We start from the raw sequence: 26,979 nt of genomic DNA, 5'->3' as shown, positions 1-26,979 counted from the left end.
TTCGTGGTGGATCACAGAAGGACGAGTCGGTGAATATCGATGGCTCCGTGGATTTCGGGAAGCATCGAGGACAGCCTGAAGGACGTAAAATTCTGACTCAACTCTGTTATCTGGTATGGTAGCGCAGCTACAGAGGAGACAGGGTAGGCATGTCTGGCGCTTCCACATTATTTTGTGGTGGCTCAGAACCCCGCACCAGTGTCGGTGGGGAACGCCTCAGAGCACATGACTCATGAACCCGGGCCCGCTTCGCAACTGGCTCAATGTACATTGACGCCGGTGCGGAATAGGTATCCCTTGGAGCTCGGCCCAGTCATTCTCCAGCACCGTGGACTGCCACCGCTGTGCGGAACAGTGGCAGTGGCAGTAGCGATGTTTCCCTTGGTGCTCAGCCCGGTCATTCTCCAGCACTGAGTAAGATAGCAGAGATGACCTGGATTGCGTCAGTGGTGGACGGTCACCGTGGCGGTGACTATGATTGCCAAGGTGCTCGGCCCGGTCTTTCCCCAGCGCCGAGGTGGATACCCTCGCTGTCTTGGATGGAGAGTGGTGACGGACTGTCAGCATGCCTGCACTGCTCCTGGCACTATGTAGTGCCCTAGGATGATACGGGGCTTTGGTAAAGAACCCAAAGTATGGAGCATTGTGTTTAGTCGAGGGCATTGCGTTTAGGTGCTATGGCAGTATTGACGGTATCGATGGCGGCATTGAAGGTGGCCTCGAGGGTATTGATGGAAGCATCGATGGCCTGGGCAGAGCACAGATAACATTGACGGAAGCAAGGTCGGCATCGACGTGGACATCGATGGAATTCATGGAGAGATCAGTGCCATGGATGTAAACATCGATGGCACTGACAGAAACGATGCGGGGATTAATGGCATCGATGGACCGAGGGAGGGAGGCATCGAAGGAGGCAGGACGGCATGGATGGAGGTACCGACGGTATCAATGGGGCATAGACTGCACAAAGGAATCGATGGAGGCATGGATTCGACAGCGGCCCTGGCGGCAATGGTAACCGTGGATGTCCCTATCCCACTATCCCTAATAAGCAGGTGGAGTATCGCAGGAGGACACTCGCAGGGTTTGTGGGGCTAACTAAGGATGAAACATAGGGAGAGGGAAGGCTGCAATTCGGTTGGTAGGCTGGGGAAACCGTTAGTGAGGTGACAGGAACAGACTGAAAAAACAGGGCATAGTACTCACCGAGCGTCGAATAAATGTATGCGAAGGGAGACCCGTGTAGGGAAAAATCATTTGTGAAGTAAAAGTTTAAGTGTTTCCGTAAGGAAAAGTTGTGAGAATTTCTCACAGACCTCCTGACCGCGATACTAACTGCAGTGCAGAAAAAGAAGACTGAAGGGAGACACCTGTGGTCACAGGGATAATGGCATGCTGAGCATGCTCAGTGCATGCAGTGTGCCAGTGTCAGTCAAAGCTTTCTAGAAACTTTGACAGAAAAGTTTTCCGTGACAGGGCTCTGTCCACTGATGTCACCCATATGTGAGGACTACCATCCTGCTTGTCCTGTGAGAATCTGATAATTTCTCTCTATTCAAATAGCATTATGTTTGGCAGCAGCCTGGATGGAAGAGATGGTGGTGGAGATAGGGTGGTGCAGGGTGAGTGTGCATTTGAGAGAGAAAGGGAAGAAAGGAAGTGCCAGACATGAATCGGGTTTGGCTATAATTCAAAAGTTGCCTTAAAACTTAACCAAGAAAATGAGATTACATGGGGAGAACAATTTTAAATGACTAAGAGGCAAAATACTTTTTATCCACATGAATCAGTTGTCTGAAAACAGACCTCTCTCAATGCGGCTAAAAGCAAGGGAAATACTCACACATTGCTTTTTCAACTCTACACACTTTTTCTTTAAAACTTTTCTGCACAAACAGCAACTGCAAGTGTCTGCAGGTGCTCTGTAACTATAGCAAGTTTCAAAGCAAGTTACACATACTTTTGTTTGAAAATTGATGTACAGTCCAAGGGTTCAAAATACCCACAGACTATGCACCAACTTGAACAGTTTGAAACATCCCCTCCTCCAGGGCAATCATTTACTTAGAAAAAACCCTATTGCTCACAGTGGTGTATGTACTCATTTTACAGAATATATACAGTCAACATGCCCATTTACTATCTATAATCAGTTTCAATACTGTATATAAACTGTAACTTTCCAAATTATTGGTCTATTGGTCTTTTAAAAGTAGAGGAGGTCCTCAGAACTGTAAGATCATTTTTGTATTTTCCAAAAATGGAAAACATTAATCGGCTGATTTTAAATCCCCTGAGTGCGTAAAAAACGGGGGTTAGGCACGTGGCTGGGCCTTGCATGGGCCATGTGCACCTTTAAAGGGGCCCGGCCACGAGTGTAACCCATTACGCGCTGAAGTGCCAGGCCCAGATAAAGGGGTGGTCCGAGGGTTAGGGAGGGGTGGGGCTGGAGGCGGCCAGCACAGCGGCCATTTGCTGCTGTGCTGGAGAAGCATGCGCCAGCAGCCTGCCGGCGTGTGCAAGCTACTACTGCTCCAGAGGAGCAGCAACCAAAAAAAAAAAAAAAAAAGGTAAGGTAGGGTAGATTTATGGGGTAGGGAGGAGAGGGGAAGGGAAAGGAAGGTTAGGTAGGGGGTTAGGGAAGTTCCCTCCCAGTCCGCTCCTTAATTGAAGCGGACTGGGAGGGAACTGGGCAAGGCCGGGATGCATCGCCGCATGGAGATTGCATAATTCCCCCCCACCCCCGCATGTTATAAAACCGGCACGTCCATGTGTGCGTGCCGAGAAACACGCATGTGCTTCTTTAAAAATCTATCCTTATATAAAAAGGATCAATGTCTGTTTGCACAACTCTCCCCCCCCCCCCCCCCCCCCAAAAAGATAGAAATTCACCAAATTTGGCATGCAGGAAGAAAATTTGAAATCTCAGGAGAGTTAAAAAAAACCCAAAACAAAAAAACCAAACATCAGGTCAGTATTCTCAGAAATGAACTTCCAAAAATATCCCATTGCTTTCCACAGAAAAGAGTACGAGGTAGTAGAATGTTGACCACCATTCCATTTCTAAAGCAACCTTCCACCATATCCTTACAGCACTTTGGCTCAGAGGATTACAGGCAGACAGGGAAAAATAACTGAAGCAGCTGGCAACAGATGGCACCAAAAGCCCCTTTCAAAACTACAACGCCCACACTTTCAAAGTTCAACATATCCCTGCCCCCAAAAACTTTTACACACTGGCACACGTGCACCCCCACAGTCATGAGAAGTCCTATGATGTTCTACTGCAAGTCAAGCAATCAAACGCCCTATCTCATTTCTATTCCTCCTGGTCTTTAAATCTGTGCTAATTGTAAAGTAAGATTTAAATGCAATTGTAAATAACTATTATCCGCCTTATGACCATTTGTTGGTATAAGGTGGAATATCAAATGTGCCCCCCCCCCTCGCCATACATCCCCAGTCACCTGCCCCTACTTCCTCCACAATCACGACCCACACATTCCTATACACCCAACCACACAAACCCACAATCCACACCCCCCCCCCCCCAATCCATGAACATCCTCCCACACACACAGCAACAGACAAGGAAACAACATGTAATGAAAAATGACATCAAAAGTCATCTCCCCCAACACTTCCAAAAGTCACCCTTCCCCACACAGAGAATATAACTGATACAGCTGATGGATGGTACCAAAAGGTACCTTCCAAGCCACCTTCCCTAACATTTCTCAACTCATAATCCCTGCATCAACCACACCCTCACACCTATTCACAGCCCACCACCTCACCTATATGCAGACAACCATAACCCCCAAATGAAAATTGGTTCTTACCTGATAATTTTCGTTCCCGTAATACCACAGATCAGTCCAGAAAAGTGGGTTGTGTATCCCTACCAGCAGGTGGAGTGAGAGAACAATTAGAACTTTGGGCACTGCTACATAACGAGAGTACCACCTGCAGTCACTCAGTATTGACCTGTACCCAAGCCCATGTTAACAGAACTAAATAATGAAGGGTAGCACCCAACCAAATTTCCGGACTACCACTTAGTCACTGGCAAAAACCAGACTGAACAACTGCTAAAAACTGCTCCATGAATCATGTCTGCAAAAAAGGAGCTTCAACAATAAAAAACTTAAGCAGGTTTTGACCAAGACAGTCTTTCGGTATCTGAAGAAGAGGTAGGCCTCTGGACTGATCTGTGGTATTACAGGATCGAAAATTAGCAGGTAAGAACCAATTTTCATTTCCTGAACATACCCAGATCAGTCCAGAAAAGTGGGATGTACCCAAGCCACCCTACACTGGGCGGGAACCCGAAAGACCCGCACGAAGCACACTCTCCCCGAAAGACGGTTCATCAGAAGCCTTAACGTCCAATCGGTAATGTTTTGTAAAAGTGTGAATAGACGACCAAACTGCCGCCCTACAGATCTCCTGAGGTGACAGTAACTGACACTTTGCTCAGGAGGTAGCCTGAGCCCTAGTGGAATGAGTTCTGAGACCCAAAGGCACCTGACGCCCTTGGGCTATGTATGCCATGCAAATGGCTTCCTTAATCCACCGAGATAAGGTTGCCTTTGACGCTTTGTCCCCCTTCTTTGGGCCACCAAAGAGAACGAACAAATGATCAGAACGTTTGAAGTCATTGGTAACCTTCAGATAACGCAAGAAGGCGCGACGCACATCCAAAAGATGAAGGTCTCTGTTCTGAGAAGACTCCAGGGACCAGTTAGGGAACCCCAGAAGCTCCACAGTTTGACTGACGAGAAAGGCTGAAACCACCTTAGGGACAAAGGACGGAACCGTACGTAACTATACCTGATCGTCGTAAATCCGAAGAAAGGGATTCCGACAAGACAGTGCCTGCAACTCAGAGATCCGACGGGCCAAGCAAATGGCCACCAAAAACACCGTTTTCAAAGTCAGATCTTTCAGGGAAACGCCATGAAGAGGCTCGAAAGGAGCGCCACATAGAACTCGCAGGACTAAATTCAAACTCCAATCCGGACACACTGAACGGATGGGAGGGCGCCAATATTTGATCCCCTTAAGAAACTGAGCAATATCCAGATGCGCTGCCAGCGAATAGCCAAAGTTTCCCCGCAAGGCACCTAGAGCTGCAACTTGTACACGAAGGGAATTGAACGCCAAGCCCTTAGCGAGGCTCTGTTGCAGAAAGTCAAGAACCCAAGGAACATGCATCGTGCTAAAGGGTCGCAGGAACGCTGATGACACGACGTCTCAAAAAGCTTCCAAACTCTCACATAGGCCATAGATTTATTTATTTATAACCTTTTTAATACCGAAGTTCAGGTAACAGAGTTACTTATCACTCCAGTTTACATTACAACAGGTAGTAAATAGCGACAACATATGTCTTACAATGAACAAGGGTGTGAACAACTTGGAAAACATAACTAGGAAAAAAGAATAATAAGAACATAAGATGTGGCTGGATGTCTCGCCTGTAGGAGGGTGGAAATAACTTGTCTTGAATAACCCCTCAAGTGCAAACGTCACCTCTCAAAAGCCAAGCCGCGAGAGAGAATCGATCCTCCCGATCCGAAAATATGGGCCCCTGACGGAGCAGATGTGTTAAATGAGCCAGCTGAAGTGCACCCTCTAGAGCCAAGCGTACCAGATACGCAAACCATGGACGACGTGGCCACTCCGGCGCCACCAGAATCATCCTTCCCAGGTGCCGCTCTATGCGACGGAGAAGCCAACCTATGAGGGGCCAGGGCGGGAAGGCATACAGCAGAATCCCCGTGGGCCAAGGACACACGAGAGTGTCTATGCCCACCGAGCCCTGTTCTCGGTGACGGCTGAAAAAAAACTAACTTTTTGCGTTCGCCTGCGTTGCCATCAGATCCAGCTGAGGAGTTCCCCCATCGGGTGTAAATGAGATTCCATGCCTCGAGAGATAGATCCCATTCCCGAGTCTAGTTGCTGAAGGCTGAGATAACCTGCTTGCACATTCTCTACTCCCGTGACATGGGATTCGGCAATGCCCTCGAGATAGCGCTCCACCCAGGTGAACAGAAGACGTGCCTCCAGTGCTACGGCAGGACTTTGAGTCCCGCCTTGCCGGTTGATGTACGCCACCATTGTCGCATTGTCCGAGAAGACTTGCACCATTCTGCCCTGGATCAAGGGAAGAAACGCCCGCAGGGCCAGTCGTATAGCCCTGGTCTTGAGCCGGTTTATGGACTAGGAACTTTCCATCACCAACCAGAGCTCTTGGGCGGTCCTGTCTCCCACACCGCCCCCCAACCTGAGAGGCTGGCATCGGTGGAGATTATCAGCCAATTCGGAGTGTCCAAATCCACCCCCCGTTCCAGATTGTCCAGTGACAGTCACCATGACAGGCTGGCTGTGGATTCAGGAAGTAGAGGCATTGGTAGATGGAATTGCTCCGACACCGGGCTCCAGCAAGACAAGAGCAAATGCCCAAGGAACCAAGTCCAAAGTTGAAGCCATGAGCCCAGGACGTGAAGAGGATGCCACACTGTGGAATTGTTCCTTTGAAGAAGAGAATTTATTTGTTCCTGCAACTTCCCTATTTGGTCAGCTGCTAGAAACACTTTGCCCAGCAAGGTATCAAATTGTGCTCAGAGATAAATCAACTTCTGAGTGGGTTCCAAGTGACTCTTTTGCACATTGATTACCCAACCTAGGGATCGCAATGTAAACATCACCATGTGCACTGATCTCTCGCAGTCCTCCCGAGACTTCACGTGAATCAACCAATCGTCCAGGTATGAATGGACCAAGATTCCCTCCTGACGAAGGAAGGCCGCCACCACCACCATCACCTTGGTGAACTTGCGAGGAACTGTTGAGACACCAAATGGAGGGCTCAAAATTGGAAATGTCGTCCCAAGACCTTGAACCGCAGAAATCTCTGGTGATTCAGCCAGACTGGAATGTGTAAATACGCCTCCGTGAGGTCCAGAGAAGCGAGAAACTCCCCTTTTCAAACTGCGGCCATCACTGTCCTCAGGGTTTCCATACGAAAGCGAAGAACCCGAAGGCAACAGTTCACCTTCTGCAGATCGAGGATGGGCCGAAACGTGCCCTCCTTCTTGGGGACCACAAAGTACATGGAGTACCGACCTTGTCCCTGTTGATCCTCCAGAACTAGGACAATAGCTTTGAGCTTGAGAAGTAGTTGTAGAGTCACCCGGACCGCCTCTCGCTTGGTACTTGAGGCCACTCAGGATTCCACAAAAACCTCCTGGACCGGGCACGAGAAATCCAGTGCATACCCGTCTTTCATCACTTCTAAGACCCAGCAGTCTGATGTAATTCTTGCCCATTATGTGTAAAAGTTGGATAATCTGCCTCAGACAGCTTCAACGACGGAATGGGTGCTCGTGGCTTCATTGGGTTTTTTTTATTACTTCCTGCACCAAGATGTTCCAAATCTCTTCCGGGCCGGTGACCCCCTCAAAAGGACTGCTGGCACCCCGAAGCAGGTTTAGAAGCAGGAGGTGCGGAGTATCTACCCGCTCTGAAGCAGCGAGAGTCCCGAAACCTAGCTCAAGGAGGGAAGGAGGAGCAGAGGTGATATGATACAGACCTTCAGATACTTGAAAGGTTTTAATGATCCAAAGTCAAGGACAAACCTTTTCCATTACAAAAAAATCAGCAGAACCAGAGGTCACGATTTAAAACTCCAGGAAGGAAGACTCAGAACCAATGTCAGGAAGTATTTCTTCATGGAAAAGGTGGTGGATGACTCGAATGCCCTTCCGGAGGAAGTGGTGAAGACAGACTGTGAAGGATTTCAAAGGGGCTTGGGATAAACACTGTGGATCCATAAAGTCTTGAGGATGTGAATGAAGAGAAGAGGCATGGGGGTGGCTTGCAGGAATGACTGCTACTTCCTGGTGATTAATATCCTTATTCAATAAACATACACACGGTTAATGCGACTCCAACATTGCTCTATGCTTCAACGGCAAGAGGAAATGTGGGACAAAGGATTTGCATTCACAAATAAGCGTGGGAGTAGCTTGCTTGTTGCAGCGGTTACTACCCCTAACCAATTAAACCTGTTACTTCACTTTGAATACATATACAGCGCAGCTCACTGCTTCCTCGATGGTTAGAGACTTGCGGTGTCTATGCCGATGATTCGCTCTACAATCCCCTCGGTCCTGAGGGGGAGCAGAGGTGGTTGAAGGTTGAGAAGTAGTTGACGCCGGACGGTCACCAGCCGGTGGCCGATACTGGTGCGAAGTAGACTGTGCTGGTTCAGACTACGTCGATGCAATGGATGGCGTTGGAGTTTGAAAACGGAAGCGAAGTTCCATTTTCTCCATTCTGGCCTTGCGACCTTTTGGTGTCATTAAGGCACATTTGGTGCAAGTCAGGACATCATGCTCGCACCCGAGACACATTACACAGACTTTATGCGGGTCTGTAATGGACATGGTGCGAGTACAGTCCGGGCACCGACGGAACCCCAACCCCATGGCCTTTGAAAAATTTAGCCGTGGTACGGTCGATGGCCAGTAGGCCGCGAGGGCCAAACTCGACGGGAATCGCTCGAAACCGAAAGTTTTTAGTAATTCCATGAGGAAAATTCCTGTCAGGAATCTCTGTGGAGCTCCTTAACCCGCGTGGCTACTGCTGCACGGAAAAAAGAAGACTGAAGAGGGACCCCTGCTGGCTGCAGGTTTAGTGCCATGCTGGGCATGCCCAGTAGGTGCCAGTCAAAGTTCTAGAAACTTTGACAAAAGTGTTCAGTGATTGGGCTCCATCCTGTGATGTCACCCATATGTGAGGACTACCATCCTGCTTGTCCTGTGAGAACACAATTTCTATCCATCCACATACACAATCTTTCCCTTCCCACACAACCACACCCCCTAACTACACACAGCCATGCCTCTCAAAACACACCCCACAACCCCCCTAACCCACCCAACACAATATGACCCCTAACATACCTCCCTCTCCATACACAAACACCCGCAACCACAAACCTTCCCTCTTCTACGATTCTACCGGTATGTCTGAAAGTATTACCAAAGCCATGATTTTACATGTTGTCCCTACTTATTTATATTTGGCCCAGGTCAGCTAGACAGAATCTGTGAGACCATTATTTTGATGCCTCCAGCTATGTTCCTTTAAACTGTGTGCCTGTGCAAAGAAAGAAAGAAGAGAAGAGAAGGGACGTAGAGAAGACAACACAATGAGTCAGGGAAAAGACTGCTAAGAATGCCAGATTCCAGCAAAATGTAGGAAATTTTAGTGGATGTGCAATAAAAAAAAGTCAAAATTGGAAAAATAATTGAAATGGAAGAAATTTAAAAAGCTGAACAAAAAAAATCTGATGTTAACATATACAACTGTATTAATTTTAAAAAAATTTGAATGAGGTGGATATTGTATAAATCTGTTCATAAGGCCTGAAAGATATGCACTCCCCAGGAACACCAGTCTCCACAGAGAATTGGTTAATAGGGCTTTGAGGTAGATTCTCTAAATCAGTGGTCCCCAACTGTGCATTGTGGATATCCTGAAAACCCGACTGGCTGGTGGCCCCCAGGACAGGGTTGGGAACCACTGCTCTAAATGACACATTCCTGCCCAGAGGTAGTAAATATACTGGCTTGCAAGACAAAACCCATAAAATAAAAAAAAAAAAAAAAAAAGCACAACTTATCAAGTGTTCAGCTTTACTTTCTGATATTGAGGTAAAGTGTTTTCAAGTTTCTACTTAGTTATTACAGATGCAGATAAACTGTTCTTGTACTCCACTAATATGAATACAGCAACCGAACAGTGAAACCAGTGGGACAGATTTTGAATATGGGAGTAGATATAAGAGAAGTTTAAAAAAAAAGTTTACAATTCAAGAGGCAGAGTCTCTCTGGCTAAAGTGCATGGCAATAAGAGTTGGGAAGCACTAAAATGGAAGACCATGCAGATTGCTGAACTGGGGGACAAAAAGTGGGTTTTCATTTGGATGTTAACAGTAGGATCTTTTCAGTGGAGCCCCACACAAATGCATATTACACAGTAAATATCTTCACATCATACTTACCATCAATGAGTTCTTCTTTTAATTTTGTTAATTCCTTTCTCATTTCATCTAAAATATCCTAAAGTATCACAAAACAGCAAGTTAGAGTACTTTCATAGCTTCAATATTAAAGTATTACTTTTTTGGCCCAGCAACTCTCGCCTGCAGTTCTAGGCTCTCTCCAACTGGAATCATTCTGTGCTGCAAATATAATGCTGTAAAGCCAGGGGTGGCTAACTCTGGTCCTCAAGAGCCATAAACAGACCTGGTTTTCAAGATACCCACAATGAATATGCATGAAAGATCTGCATGCACTGCCTCCTTGCTATGTAAATCTCTCATAAGCATATTCATTGTAAATATCCTGAAAGCTAGGCCTGTAACTCTTGAAGACTGGAGTTGCCCAACCCTGTTGTAAGCCTTCATTCACTATTTATTTATTTATTTATTGAGGCTTTTATATACCGACTTTCTTGATACAAATCAAATCAACTCGGTTTACAATGAACTAAGCAGAATATAAAATTAACCAATCAACAAGAGATACGGAGCATACAGTTACATTATAACAAGGAAGCCTTAACTTGGAGTAGGAAAATAAAGAAGGGGTGAACGGAGCAATAAATATATAAAGTGAAATAAAATAGAATAAATACTATATACAGAAGAGGGGGCAAGGGGCCAACCTCTTTAATGGATATTATGCATGAAAAATATGGAGAATTTTGTTTACAAAGATGTGTGGTGTACTATAGCAATTTTGCTTACTGTAAATGTTTTCCATAGGTAGCAGGATGAATTAGTCATTACATTTGGGTGACATCTGGCAGTACCAAATGGACTTGTCTCTCCAAGCTAAAACTTTGAGCTCTATTGGACATGTACCGGACATGGCAGTTGATGCTGGGCCGGAAGGGGCTATAGTATTAAAGACTGGTAAGGCTGCCTATGAAAGTGTGGTTGGTTGTATGGATAGAAGTGATGCTGCACTGTGGTGGGCTGTTCAGGACTAGTCAAGGGTGACTCCACAACCACATTCTAGTCTTTAATCTGAGCAACCATCTCACGGAGCTTCTCCTTGAAAAAATGGTCTCCTAAGCAGGGTAGGTCTGCCAATTTTTTTTTTGAGATATCCTCATGGATGCTACTTGCTCAAAACTATGCCATATGTTTAGCTCCAAAAGAGGTGGAGTTGGTACGTGAAATGAAATCAAAGTATTCATTATTTGGAGAAGATGGTAAATGCCCTTTTCTACATCCATATGTGGTTGTGGATAGTAACTGTTCTGTGGCAAGCAGGAAAAAGCTTAAACTTTTGAATTCAGTCATGTATGTACTACACCATGTAGAATTGGTGGATAACACAATCAGATAGCACTGCACTCTGGAAACATTTCTTGCCAAAGTCATCTAGAACTTTGTGGTCTTTTCCAGGAGAATTTGAATGAATGGGTGGGTGGGGTGGGGGAGGATCTTTGCTTTCTTAATAGCAGATTCAACCATTATGGGCTGGTGAAGCTTTGGATGACACCAAAGCCTGGTGATTGACTTTGAATTTAAGGTTCAGTTTTCTTGCTGTAGGAGAGACCGAAATGGGAGTGTACCACATTCTTATTTGCAGAACTTTGAGTATATTATGAACTAGAAGGGCTGCTGGTTCGGTTGAAGTGTCCAGTATTTGAAGAAGCCCAAGGAGCTCAGAACAGGGATCTTTATCTTGTGGACATGGACACCCAGAGCAGTACCCATCTTTTCTACAAACTTAGAATAGATAAGATCTTCTGGTGGCAAGGTATGGTCTAGAGGATCTGGAAGAGGGTCAGTGGGTATATGTCAGAAAATGCTTCATCCAAGCCTAAAGGTATTGGGTCACTTACCCAGGACTCCATTACGAAAGGGGGAACCAAGGGGGGCTTCTAGTTGACCTCTCATCTGCTAGAATACACTGCAATGGAGATAAAGAACCTTGGAGCAAGTTTTCTGATGATGAATTCACCCCTATAGGTGATACTGGGACTTCTGTCTGTGACATCGCCGTAATGATAGTAGAATGGAGAAGTTAGCAAATGTTGCTTACCTGTAACAGGTGTTCTCACAGGACAGCAGGATGTTAGTCCTCACAAATGGGCGACATCACAGGATGGAGCCCTGTACGGAAAACTTTTCTGTCAAAGTTTCTATAAAGCTTTGACTGACACTGGCACACTGAGTGCAATGAGCATGCTCAGCCTGCAATTATCCCTGTGACCACAGGTGTCTCCCTCAGTCTCGTCTTATAGCTAAAGCGCAAGCGAAACTAAAATAAAAGTAAAAATGTATACAGACCCAACTCCGTGGGGTGGCGGGTGGGTTTCATGAGGACTAACATCCTGCTGTCCTGTGAGAACACCTGTTACAGGTAAACAACATTTGCTTTCTCACAGGACAAGCAGGATGGTAGTCCTCACATATGGGTGAGTACTGAGCTGAGGATGCCCGACAGTGCACCAAATGCACCCAAGATGCACAAAAGGCACAATGATGGGCGTGAAATTTGGAACGGAGGGCATCCTGAAACCCTTAACGGGTTGGTGGAAGGATGTTGGGTAGTTAACTCGAAAAGAATAGGAGTAGACGGACTGGCCAAACATGAAGCATGCCGGCTAGTCGTATCTAAGCAATAATGGCTGTGAGGGTATGGAGAGCGCTCCAGGTCGCAGCCAGATAAATATGTACAAGCAGCAACGGTCGAAGGTAAGCTATGGAGGCTGGGACAGACACAACAGAGTGTGATTACACACAGTGTTGTAGTGAAATGCCTACTTGTTGGTAGGAAAAAGAGATACAGACCGTCAATTAGGAGGAATAGGTCTGTTTGCCCACTGGAATGCGCAGCTTGGCTCTTGCCACAGAAGGAAAAAGAGTTAGGTGGAATTCCTATGGAGTGTAGTGCAGTCTAGATAGAATGCAAGTGCACTATTACAGTCCAAGGAGTGGAAAAAACCCTCTCGCTTTGGTGAGAGAGAGGTGTTGGGAAATTGGACAGAGTATATTCTGGGTAAGGTGAGATGCAACGTCTACCTTAAGAAGGATATGAAGTTGAAAACGTAAAACCACTCGATCACGGAGGAACGTAGGTTCGGCTGAGTATGGAACAAGGTGTGTAACTCACTGACCCTGTTGGTAGAAGTGATGTCTATGAGGGAAAGAGTTCCCCATAGCAGACTGTTAAGTGAGAGGAATGGAAAGGCTTGAACGGAGAATGTAGGAGTCTTGTAAGCACGAATTACATGTCCCATTCTGTGACTAGTGAAAACAGAGGTGGCTTGATCAGTGGATAATCCACGGTAAACTGACTCAGAAGGGGTTGACCGTTAATCAGGTATCCCCACTCCCAAGTGGTACGCCAATTGGAACAGAGGTGTACCCATATGTGAAGGATGTCTGGGGAGCAGAATCCGAGGGAGTAAGAAAAAAGAATGGTGTAGAAAAAAGAAAAAGGGTAAAACCCTTTTGTAAGCGTCATGTGGTAAATCATGCCATTTTGAATGGTAGGATTTTGGGTGTGGAAGGGATTTTGTGACATTTTTGAGAATTATGTGAGGGCAATGAAGCCCTTGTGTCTCATTCACTCACAGATAGTCAATGTGCCGATATCATTAGATGTGCTTACATATCTAGCGTAAGCGGCAGCATCTGTCTCGTATTCTCTTTTACGAGAGAATACGAGACAGAGATGCTACCGCTTACGCTAGATATGTAAGCACATCTAATAATATCGGCACATTGACTATCTGTGAGTGAATGAGACACAAGGGCTTCATTGCCCTCACATAATTCTCAAAGTCTGTTTAATGATCAGCTGTTATAGAGTCTTATTTAAGACCTGGATATTTATTAATCAAAACACGACACAAGTTGAGCCCCTGATGTAGCCCCCATTGAAAGAGGGCGAAACTCGGCCAGAGTCGGGCTTGCTCACATATTCGTGTTACTGCTCAATAAAGAAATCCAGTTTGGACATCTGGCTGCTAATCCTGGCAGAGGGGTGGGACATCCTTTTCAGAGATCAGGATAGGCTCCTGCATGAGGATGGGTGGCTTGATGGAACTTAGCAGTGGTCACTGGTTCTGCAGTCTCCAGGTGAAGTCCTTCCATTACTAGTCTAGGCAGGGTGAGCACCATCGTTACTGGCAGCTGCAGGGGTAACTAACCTCTTCTCCCGCAGACCTAGGATGGGCTGTGGTGGTAAATTAGCTTGATAAATTGATGTCTGTGGTGGATGTGTCAATGACTTAGATGATAGAATGTTTGTACCATTTGGATGCTTTGGTATGCTATAGCGGGTCTTTAGAGATGCATGTTGTGGAATCCAGCACAGGTTGACAATATTGCAGAGCTGCACCGTGGGTCCTTGCACTGTGCATTGCTGTGGAGGCTGTAGGGTTTGTGTCTGTGCACCATGCATCAGAGTTTCATGTGTTGAGCACTTCAATGCGCTGTACTATGGCATCAGTGGAAACTGTGTCAGGCAAATTGATGCACCTAATACTGTTGGTGCAGCTTGCACAGATAGCCATGTTGACTGTGCTGATACACCAAGCTTAGAATATTTATGCTTCTTTGACTCAGGTTGCACTGTTTCCAGTGATTGATGCTCCTGTCAGACACAGGATGACTGCTGGAACTCTACCTTGTGCCTTCAGCCTGAGCAGACAGGGAAGTCTGAGGAATTCCTGCTCATTTCCTTTCCTGGTGAGGCAGACAAGGCTGTACCTTGGGACAAGCACCTATTGCAACTCAGGAGAGATTTATGCAGATCTTTGATGCAAAGTACCCTGGATCTCTATAAGCATAGGAACATCCATCCATCCATCTTTTGGTTATGTTCCAGGCACCAATAGCACAATTTGCAGCCATTGGTGAGGAACAATCTTCCCACAAATACTTTTGAAACTGCTCACCATAGCTGCTTTCTTCTTCTGACCAGATATGGTGGAAGAGGTAGCCATGTTTCCTCATTATGCTATTTTGGCTTTTTTAAATTTTATTTTAAAGCATTGTAAAAAGTGCTGCTGTGGATCTGTGAGAACTAAATCAGAAGAAACTGAAGTAAAAATATTGAGAGAGGAGGATTTTTTTCTGAAAAAAAAAATAGTGGAGAGAGAATTCACATCTGTGCTATATTTGGACAAAAAATGACTGAGGAGACTCATGAGGCAACACAGGAACTCCTGTACATGCTCAGTAGAGCTCAAAGTTCTACCTGCTTGGAGAGACGAGTTTGTTCAGTGCTGCCAGATGAAGTCACCCACATGTGATAGCTAATTCAGCTTGCTTATAGACAGAAAAATCTTTGGTTCTTCCTCTCCATTTTTGTTTAAATTTTCATTTATAAAATTTTTAGCAGTCAAACACAGGAAGTACATTATGTGTAGCCAACAATATTGATAGAGAACAAACATAGTATTTCTCAAATTTCATAAATAAATTCACTCATCCACCCCTTCCAACTATGACATTAAAATTCCCCTTTTCCCAATTAGGTAAGCTTTCATAGCAAATGAATAGTTTAACATGCTTCCTTTTAACTTCCAGATTTGAGGGCTCATCATAAATGATTCCTTCTGGGGAAGTTAATTAAGCTCATGCACTAATACCCATCCCAAGAAATCCTTATTTTGCTTCTAATAAACTGGAATCTTGAGACAATCAAAACTGATGTGCCCAGGGTCCCCATTGCAGCCTTACATTTCAAACCTTGATCTGTTTAGCTTTAAAAAGTACACACTTGAGAGATATATGTCCTCAAAAATTTATATTGCAGGGGTTGCCAACATTTCATGCACCAAGAGCCAAGAAAAGCAAGTTTGCTTACCGTAAACGGTGTTTCCGTAGATAGCAGGATGAATTAGCCATGCTGTTGATGAGACTGTCTATCAAGGCCCAGGAGGCAGAGCTTTGCTCTGCGGCTGCGCGTGTGTTCCCGCGCAGGAAGACAGATTCTCTTCAGTCAGCAATTAAGCTATAGGTATATGTGAAGTATTGACTGTCCAGGGAGGTGGGCGGGTCATCATGGCTAACTCATCCTGCTAACTACGGAAACACCGCTTACGGTAAGCAAACTTACTTTTTCCCCCGGATAGCAGGCTGAATTAGCCATGCTGTTGATGGGAGTCCCAAGCTCCCAGTCGCGCCATGGATGATTGTATTCAGTTCTCTTTGAATGGCGTGACCGAACGTGGGCAGTCAACAGTTAGTTATGGATCCGTTAAGGTTCGTAAGACTGCTTGACCGATTTTGGCATCTGCAGTCACTTGATGATCGAGGCAGTAGTGGAAAGTGAATGTATACAGAGATGACCATGTGGCTGCTTTGCAAATATCCAGGAGAGGAACATGCCTTAAGTGAGCTATGGACGTGGAAACTGCACGCACTTGATGTGTGTTTGGTTTTGTACAATATTTTTCTTTTGGTAACAGTGAAGAATGCATTGAGCAATCCAGCTCAAGATAGTACGCTTTGAGATTGGTAGGCCTGGCGCATTAGGATTGAATGAAAGAAAAAGTTGAGAAGGTCTGGAATCGGACTGCGTCTTTTCTTTGTAATATGCTAACGCTCTTTTGCAATCAAGCGTGTGAAGCTGTTTTTCCCTCGCGGTCTGGTGTGGTTTTGGAAAGAATGTTGGGAGTTCAATTGATTGGTTCAAATGAAAAGCCAAAACCACTTTTGGCAGAAAAGTAGGATGAGTCCTAAGCACTACCTTATGTTTGTAGAACTGCAAATATGGTGGATAATGAACTAAGGCCTGTAGTTCGCTAACTTTGCGGGCAGAAGTGATTGCCACCAGAAAAACTACTTTCCAAGTGAGGTGTTTTGCGTGTGCTGATTCCAGAGGTTCAAATGGAAATTTCATTAATTGCTCTAAAATGATATTTAGGACCCAGACTACTGGAGGTTTGGTTATAGGTGGCCGTGAGTAAGGCCTTTGACGAATTTAGTTACCAGTGGATGAGAGGATATTGACCTATCATGATATGGTTTGTGGAAAGTCGCTATGGCACTTAGGTGAACTTGTACCGACGTGGTAGCGAGACCTGAGTTGTATAAAGTAGGGAGATTGTTCTCAGAATATCTACTGGATTATCTGTAGGGCTGAGATGGTGTGAATCACACCAGGTGGAGTAACGCTCGGTAGTTTTGTCAGATTGATTGCTTTCTTGCCGCCAATATGACTTCTTGTACGTGAGACGAGATTCCTTGTTCTGTTAGGGACACCCTTTCAATCTCCAAGCAGTAAGATGTAGTGAGGTGTGCATCGGATATAGCAGGAAACCGTCTTCTTGAGAGAGGTCGTTGCTGTCTCCTAGGTGGATTTGTTCCCTGATCGACATAGTGAGCAGATGCGTTTACCAGGGTTGTCGCGGCCAGGGTTGTTGCGGCCATGCTGGCGCGATGAGTATGAGGTCTGCTGAATCCTGTATGCATTTCTGAATTGTACAAGATATAAATGGAACTGGAGGAAAAGCATACATGATATGAGGAAGGCATCCTGCAATAGTCTCAGATGACTGGGAAGGATTGAGCAAAATTGAGGAACTTTTCTATTTAGTTCGGTTGTGAAAAGATCCACTATTGGTACACCCCCATCGATGGAAAATGTCTTCCACTAGTTGTTGATTTAACTCCCACTCGTGTGGGTGAAAGATCCTGCTGAGCCTGTCCACTCGAGTGTTGGCTATACCCGGGAGGTATGTTGCCTGCAAGTGTATCGAATTGCTGTGAGCCCACTCCAGTATAAGAATCGATTCCTCACACAGGCTCCATGAACCTGACCCTCCTTGTTTGTTTATGTAGTACATTGCTACTTGATTGTCGGTATATACCATTACTCTTTTCCCTCTCAGATGTGGGGCAAATGTTTTGAGGGTATTCCGTATTGCTCTTAGTTAGAGTAGATTGATCTGGTAAGTTTGCTCTATCTTGGACCACTGACCTTGTGTGTCTAGGTGGTCTAGATGAGCTCCTCAACCCTTGTGTAAAGCGTCTGTTGTCAGTACCACATTGTGAGGAGGGTTAGTGAACAATGCTCCCTTAGTGAGGGTACTCTTTTGAAGCCACCATTCCAAATCTTTCTTCATTTCCTGTGTTAAGTATAGGATATGGGATAGAGGCTGTTGATGCTGCGACCATTGGGATTTCAGCCCCCACTGAAGTCTGTGCATATGGAGGTGAGTATTGGGAACCGTATGAATGGCCGCCGCCATGTGTCCCAGAATTGTGAGCACTAAACGAGCTGACTGTTGAGGTGTAGAATGAAGTCTGAGTAGAAGCGCTCAAAAAAGAAGTTTTCTTTCCTGTGGAAGGAAAGCTCTGATCTTTGCTGTAACCAGTTGCGCTCCTATAAATTGAAGAGTTTGAGAGGGATCGAGTTTGGATTTTTCGTAATTTACTACGAGGCCCAGTTGTTGGAGGCATTCAAATGTTTGTTGGAGATGAAGTTGAAGCGTCTGTGGGTCTGAGGAGACGATGAGCCAGTCGTCCAGATAAGGAGGAAATAATTTGATTCCTCTTTTTCTTAAATGGGCCACCACCACTGCCATGCATTTTGTGAAGACCCTGGGGGCTGACGAGAGTCCAAATGGAAGAACTGTGTATTGGTAGTGTTTGCCATTGCATTGGAAGTAGAGGTATCGCCAGGATTCTGGATGTATCGGGATATGAGTGTAAGCATCTTTCAAGTCTAGGGAACACAGCCAGTCGTTGCGCTGCAGAAATGGTAGGAGCGATTTGAGAGATACCATCTTGAACTTTTCCTTTACCAGGTGTTTGTTTAAGCTTCTGAGATCTAGGATGGGTCATAATCCCCCCCCCCCCCGATTTGTTGGGAATGAGGAAATAAGGGGAGTAGAAACCCAGATTACGCTGGGATGAAGGTATGGATATTATTGCCCTCTGGGCATGAAGGTGTGATAGTTCTTTTTCCAGTTGTGACTGGTTGCTTTGATTTCCTCTGAGATGGTACAGTTGAGGGAGAGATGGCCTGGTATAGAAATTCAGTTGATATCCTTTCCTTGATGATTTTCAACACTCACAGATCCGTAGTGATCTCCGACCAAGCTGGTAGAAATCTGGTTAATCTGCCTCCAATGAAAGTGGGGAGCGGTGGTGGCCCAATCGCCTTTAAAAAGACGACACAGGTTTTGGGGTATTGTTTTGTGATTGCGTTTGAGGACACTGGTTCCTAGGACGACCTCTACGTTGTTGGGATTGTTGACCTTGAGGTCGTTGAACTGGTGGATATGTAGATGTCCTGTAAGATTGATATGGTTTGAATGGAAGTCTCTGAAATGTGGGTCATCTATATTGGGGTAGATAGCAGCGAGAGAACGAGATGTGCGGTGTAGGGTTGGTTAAGGACTGCACTGCTACCAATTTTTGTTTGAGCTGCGCTACAGTCTCTTGTAGCCGGTCTCCGAACAAGTTGTCCTCTCTACAGGGGAGGTTTGCCAACTTTTCGTGTACGTCTTCACGAATAGCACTCGATCTGAGCCACGCTACTCTACAGGCTGCGATTGCTGTTGCAGAAGATCTCGAGTTAGTTTCAAATGATTCGTAGGTTGTCCTGAGGAGGTGTCGTGTAGCATCCTCCATATCCTGTAAAGGTTGAGCTGGTGTTTCCGTGGATGGAAACAGGAATTTTGGTTGTTGTACACATTTGTATAAATATTGGACTATGTAGAATTGATGCTGGTTTATGCGAGCTGTCAGCATCGCGGACTGGAAATATTTTCTAGCACAGTCGTCCAAATATTTGTAATCCTTGCCTGGGGAGCACTGGAGTGTGTTTTTGCTCTCTTTGCTTTTTGTAACGCCGATTCTACTACGATAGAGGCATGTGGTAATTGTGATGGTGAGTAGAATTTAATTGTCTCATTTTAAATCTATTTTTCTGGATACGGGAGGAATTGTGAAAGGAGTTTCCCAAGATTTTTGCAACAGTGAATCAAGGACCTGATGAGATGGCAATGAAGTGGGTTCGGAGGGAAGATCAAAGATCTTTAAGATGCCCAAAGTTTCCGGTTCTTGGGTCGGGAACCTTTTGGGTGGCAAGATTTAATGTAGTCCCCACCTTGTCGAGGAATTTCGGGTAAGAAAGGTCCTCAGGCGGAGAGTATGGCTCTTGCGGCTCCTCCGTGGGATCGGAGGGATATCCTGTGGAGTTATTGGGAGAGGTAGGAGGGGTAAGGTTGTGTGGAAGTGGTTTCATAGGGCCCTGCGGATTCGGCTCTGGAGATGGAGGATCTCTAGGTGGAGACGTGGACGGATGTTGTGGCAGTATTGGAGCACTTGGTGGTTCTACCGGTAACTGCAGGTGTGGTGGTGGAACCTGTGTTGTGCAACTTCACTGGAATGTTAGGGTTGTGTGGTGGGAGGGTATCCGGTAAGTCTCCTTTCCCTTGCAATGGTTCTGGTAGATGGACTGATAGATTACGTTTTTGGGATACTAAGGAAAGATCCGAGTATACCTGAACAGACGAGGAGGATGATGCAGAGGATAAGGACACCTCATTGCTCCATCTTTCTCGTGATGTTCGAGAATGTCTTCTCTGCTTAGCACTTCTATCCTGCAGGAGAATGGAAAATCCTTGAGATGTAGGAGAAGGGCTATCATTGTTGATGTGGTGTCATTTGGACTTTCTCTTATAAGGTTCGCTGTGTGTTCCCTGGGAGTGAATTAATGATGGTGAAGATGAAGATGCAGGTTGTGGTCGTGGTGATTGCACTACTTGCTCCCCTTGTGGATGAGGTCTCTGCAGTAGTACAGGTACTTTCGGTGCTGGAGAAGATCTGTACACTGATTTTTGGTGTGTTTGCGCCAACTCTTGTGTCTGATGCAGAGCCTGACGTACAGTATGCTTTAGTCTTGTGAGAAGACGTACGCGAAGGTGGCTGCTTCGGCGTCGGTTGTGCCGGCATCGAACAAATCTGCTTCGGCACCGGATGCGCTGGCATCGGGAGAGTGCGCCTCGGAGACAGCGGCGCTGAATGCGTTGAGGCCGAATGAGAATGCTTTGACGCTATTGCTATGGAGTGCGTCGGCGTTTGAGATGTATGTTTCAAAGCTGGTTGCGACTGCGACGGAGGCTGAGGTTTTAGCGGCTCTGAGAGTGATTTTGATGAATGCCTGTACTCCTGCCCAGAGACGAGATTTGGTGAAGTCGGTGGCATTTTTCATTACACTTAGGCCTACCTTCAAGGGATGGGCCTACCGAGGCTGACTGTTTGTCTGGGCGGCCTGCCTCGACGCCGGTCCCGGTGACGAGTGGGCCTCTGAAGGGGGTGCATGTGACCCGCTGGGCCTTCGGAGTCTCTCCATCTTCTCTGTCCGTTGACGTCAGGCTCTGGGCGACATTTTGCCGCAAGGGGACAGGTTTCCTGCTTGTGGTCTGTGCCCGGACATACATAGCATTGGGAATGTCCATCAGTCACGGACATAATTTTACCACATGAACAGGGTTTGAACCCTGAAGGTCGTGGCATGTTCCCTGATACTACTACTTCTGTAGATATATATATATATTTTTTTTTTTTGTCTGAGGAGACGAGGTGCTCCGCATGAGATCCCGCACGCGGAAAAGACAGACTGAGGAGAATCTGTCTTCCTGCACGGGAACACATGCACAGCCGCAGAGCAAAGCTCAGCATACAGCTTTGGTAATGCTCCGCCTCCTGGGCCTTGATAGACAGTCCCATTAACAGCATGGCTAATTCAGCCTGCTATCGAGAGGAAAATGAGAATGCACTTCAAAGAGTCTCACATTTTCAAGAGTCCAGGGACAGGAGGGGGGTGGGAGGGATTGGAGGCCAGAGCCCTTGGAGACTGTGGGGTCCAGCAAGGATCTCTTCTACCCCTCATCCCTACCAGTATCTTTCTCACAATCAGTAACCCCCTCCCCCCCCCCATCATGTCCCCATCAGTCTCTCAATCCTCCCACCAGTCTGTCTCTCTCTCTCAATTCCCTCATCCTGTTTTGACCAGTCCCTCTCAATCCTCCTGGTCTCCAGTTTCTACATTCCTCCACCTATACCAGTCTCTCTCAAGCCTCCCACCAATCTCTCTTGCTCTCAATTTCTCCACCCTGTGCCCTGCAGTCTGTCCCCCACCATGCTGTCCCCATCCTGTTCTCACCCATTGCTCAATGTCCACTCTTTCTACACCATTCTCTTACTTCCCTCAACCAGTCTCAACCAATGTCTCTCAATCCTCCCACAGTTTCCACCAGTTTCAGTTTTCCTACTCTCAAATCTCAACCTCTCCCTACAAGTCTCTCTCAATCCTTCCCCTGTCCCCAGCAGTCTCTTAATCCCCCTGTCCTGACCCCACAATCCTATCTCAATCCTCCCACCCTATTCCAGACTTGCCATCAGTCTCTCTCTCAATATCATCTTGTCCCTATCAATCTGCCTCAGTCCTCCTATCAGTTTCTCTCTAATTCCCCATATCCTATCCCCAATGGTCTCTATCCTTCCGCTCTGTCCCCACTAATCTCTTAATCCCCCCACCCTTTTCTAACCTCAGTCCTCCCACAAATCTGTTCCTTCACCCTGTTCTGACCAGTCTCAATTATCTCACCCTGTCCTCATTAGTCTCTCTCTCAATTCTTCCCTCATCACCACTATTATCCGCCTTTCCACCTCCCACCAGTCTCTCTCTCCCTCAAGCCCATCCTGTCCCCCACCAGTCTCTCTCCCTCAATCCCCCTCACCTTCTCTGATTTGTCTCTCGGTAGCTCCAGGATAACATCCTCCATCCCAAACAAGAATACTGAAGGCTCAGTGGCTTCAAAAGAACACATTCCATCTCACCTCTTGTGCTACTTAAACCGCCATCTCCCCACCATTTTTCCAGATTATCCCAACCCCCCTCTTTTTCCCCATGCCCCACACCCATCTCACACACTTTCTTCCATTACCCTCTACCCAGCACTAGCATCTCCAGCACCTTCCTTGTCCAATACAGTGCTGCCAAGTTGCTGTGGGGCAGGAGAGCAAGTACCACATTTTGCACATGAAAGAGCCACATGTGGCTCTCAATCCACATGTTGGCCACCCCAGTTATACTGTATTTCTCACAAGTTAATACTTATAACCAACTCTGGAATCCTCACAAAAGACTTAGCTGCAAATTCAAATTAATATCTGAATCCTACTACCATTTAAGTACCATCTCAATCTGAAACATTTTTTAGATGGATTTCGCTCAAAAAGGCTCTTAAAACAGGTCAAAATCTTCTCAAGCTTCTCAATTTTGAAAAATTCCTCCAGATTCAAATTAAATTCCCATTAGTCTTCTCTAATAAGGTCAAATGTTTACTCTGCATAAAAGGAAAAAAATCTCTATAATCTAAATTATATTTCTGTTCCATTTCTTGAAAAGAGTAACCTACTCCAGCTACATTCACCAACTGAAAAATTTCAGAGATAAATCTTTGCATCCACTGCTTAAAGGTTTTAGTCAGCATCCTATGGGGTTGCCTTTTGTGCTGGCCCGTTTTATATGCATCGGGTGAAAGGGGGGGGGTGTGTGGAGACTCTCCCTGTGTCTTGAGTGAGCAATGTTTCGTTGGGGGGTGGGGAGATGGAGGTTTAAATAGCACAAGAGGTGAGATGGAATGTGTTCTTTTGAAGCCACTGAGCCTTCATTATTAAAAAACAAATATAAATAAGTTGCAGTAGCAGGAGATACAAGTGCTTTAGTATGTGCTCTGGAGATGCTTCAAGATGGCAATCACCATGTCCCACCCTTCCCCTCCAAGCAAAATGGCCACTGAGTTAACCCCCAGCTTGCCAAGATCTGAAGCCAAAGCCACAAATGCCAAACTCTTCTCGCAATCAATTGCAACCCAATTTGCCCCCAGCGCTCCTCTTCAGCTCACACAGCCCCTTTTTCCCTTGCAGTGAAACCCTGCTCACTCAGGACACAGGGAGAGTCTCCACCCCCCTATTTTAACAAGCTGGGTGTGTGTGCTTAGCCCTCAAAATGACATGAATTATGATACAGTAAACCTCCTATATAAAAACAGCACTACCAGAACTCAAGCAAAAACATTACCTATGAAAAGGCAACAGCAAATATTTCTCTAGGCCCTAAAACACTAATACATTCCTATTAGGAAAATAGAATAAGCCAGGCTGCAATAAATCCCTACACAGAAATTACATGTCAGCAGGATATAACAGCTTGATTACACATGCAGAAAACAGACTCTCACCAAATACACAACAAATAGACCATAAAGCATAGTTAGAAACATGTACACCAAAACTAAACTGGAAACTGCAACAAGCCAGATTCTGTATGCAGTGCACCAAAAACACACCTTTAACAAGCTGAGTATGCTCTTGAGGCTTCTGTAGCTGCAAGAGTCTGCACCAGTAGCCCAAAGAAAAAGCATGCAGCTGACTGGTGTACCAGGCTTCACAGCTACACCTAATCTGATTGGCGCCTGGTACAGCCACATTAGAACTTTCCTTGCTGCCTTGACCGGTTCAGTGTTTGGTTAACCTTGTAACCGGACAAGTCACTGGAAAACTGGACTGTCCGGTTCAAAATTGGGCAAATGGTCACCATATATGGCACATGCATAAAGCCACAAGAGAACAGGATCTTGATGCCCTGATGAATGAAGTACACCAACAGGCTATGACTCATGCAGCAGAGCGGCTACGAAACAGATTGGCACATGAGAAACTATCTGTTCCGCCACAGCCAGTACAGGCACCAGTTGTGTGGCTCCGGAAATGGGAGTTCGGCGCAGGGCAGTCTGCCTGATTTAGGTAAGAGGAAATTCGATGCTATTATGCCAGGCGTCAGTTCTTGACACTGGTTCTATCGCACTTGCTACAGCCATGCAGAACATGCTTAAAACTTTTTTTTTTTTTAAGAGCTGCCAAAAAAAGGGGGTCACGATATACTGCTGTTTGCTATTGAATCACCTTCAACCCTACTCGCAGTACTCCTCTTGCTATCTGTGCTCAAGGTCCACACCACAAGGAAGATGTTTCATTTGGTATTAACACACTTTACAGAGGCATACCACGAAAACTTAAAGAAAAAATCTGGAAGCGTGAATTAATTGATATTTTCTCCCTTTTAATTACTGACCAGGAAGGGGATAGCAAAGAGTTTAAGGGCAGGGTTGTATCAGAAGACAACAGGGAGGAGGGGGGGCAAGATGGCCACCGCCTAATAGGACCCGGGAGGACCTGCTGCGAAGTGCCGTTTCTTTTTTTACTTGCTTCACTTACAAAATGCCTCATACTAAACGTAAGGGGAGACTGAGAGGGGTGAGCGACAACTTTCCCCCCCAGGAGCCCTTACAGCCTCGCATCGTTGGCTTCTTCGGGACTGCAACAGCTTCTACGCCGGTGAGCCAGGTCGCTGGGAGAGAGACGCTGGAGCGTGCGCCCTCACCCTTGACCCCAGACACCTCTCTGAGCCCCGGAGATCCGAAGCGGCCCGCACTAGCAGTTAACAACGAAGTGCCTGCAGACGATTCGGCAGAACCAGAGGCTCCCCAGGCAGAATTCCTGGGTGGAGCAGGGGTTAATGCCGGAGAGAGAGACCCAGGAGGATTGCGAGGTGGAAACGCCTCCCAAAGAACAACGATAGAGGAAGCAGTAGCGCGACCCCTGCAAGCTCAACAACAGGCTGGAGGAACAGTGTCCCTGCAAGGCTCTGTGCAGAGCGGAGAAGGTACTATGGAGGAGGGAGAAAGCCGTTTGAGAACAATGATTGCAGGTTCTGAAATTTTAAATAAGAATACAGGCACTTTGGAAGGCATTTGGACAGCACTGAGATCGATAGATCAGTCTATTAAAACATTATCTCAAATAACATTAGACACCCGAGAACAGACAATATCGAATAATAATTTGATAAAATCATTTAATAAAAAAGTGGAAGATCTAGAAGTAAGAATAAATTCCACAGAAAAAATCCAGCAGAATTTAATATTGTCTGAGAAGATTGTCTTAGAATGGAACCCAGCATCTCAACATTCAAGAAAAGACTCAAGACGTGGCTGTTCACGCAGGCCTTTCCTAACTCCAACATTACTTAACTTCCTTCAATCAACATACTTCGCTAGTAATAGCATTAATAGCCACCTCTTATAATGTTATTATATATATATATATATAATTATCTGATCTTCATTTTCCTTCTTACTCCAAGTTATTGATTCCCTGTTACATGTAACTGCTTTTCTGCACCCCTGTTTCTTGTGAACCAGCATGATGGGACTACCGTCTTGAATGTTGGTATATAAAAAACTTAAATAAAATAAATAAATAAAAAGATCACGAACAAGAGACTAGAGGGAGTGGAAAATGCATTAAGGGCTCATAATTTAAGAGTCCTAAATTTTCCTGTTCAACAGCTAACATCTCCTCTAGATATGTTTAAAATATATATGACACGGATTCTAAAAATCCCAGAGACTGCATTACCAGTTATTGTTAAGGCTTACTATCTCCAGCAAAAAGATCAAGTTACAGAACAAGATCCAGCAGGGCCTCAAGTTACTAGTTTGGATTTAACTAATTTCTTGGAAACGTCGTTGGACTCAGAGATTACACAGAGAAAACCTCTGCTTATATCATTTGCATTTCTTTCTGAACGGAATCACATTTTGAGATTATTTCTAAGAAATAGGCAGACGTTTTTCTTTGGTCATCCAATCTGGATATATCCAGATGTAATTAAAGTGACACAAACGAGATGTAAAGAATTTCTCTCAATGAGACCTGAAGTTTTACAGCTGGGAGCAAGCTTTGTATTAAAATACCCATCAAAATGCTGTATTCGTTATCGAAATGTTAATTATGTTTACTCAGAACCAGACCAGCTCAGGGTTTTCATACGGTCATTATCCCAA

At 45.7% G+C, this 26,979-nt stretch overlaps 1 protein-coding gene across 7 annotated transcripts in view; it reads right to left on the bottom strand.

The window, feature by feature from the left end:
- ENAH (ENAH actin regulator) overlaps window positions 1–26,979 on the bottom strand; it is a 432,953-nt gene that overhangs the window by 7,807 nt on the left and 398,167 nt on the right. For all 7 annotated transcript variants that reach the window (XM_029593080.1, XM_029593081.1, XM_029593085.1 and 4 more), the window contains one exon: window positions 10,079–10,136. In XM_029593080.1, coding sequence (XP_029448940.1) covers window positions 10,079–10,136 — 58 coding nt within the window. The remainder of the gene's footprint in view (window positions 1–10,078; window positions 10,137–26,979) is intronic.

This window comes from Rhinatrema bivittatum, chromosome 3, assembly GCF_901001135.1.
Source record: "Rhinatrema bivittatum chromosome 3, aRhiBiv1.1, whole genome shotgun sequence".
Taxonomy (NCBI): Eukaryota; Metazoa; Chordata; class Amphibia; order Gymnophiona; family Rhinatrematidae; genus Rhinatrema; species Rhinatrema bivittatum.
The sequence above is the reverse complement of the archived record's forward strand: the minus strand, read 5'-3'. Positions and strand labels throughout refer to the sequence as shown.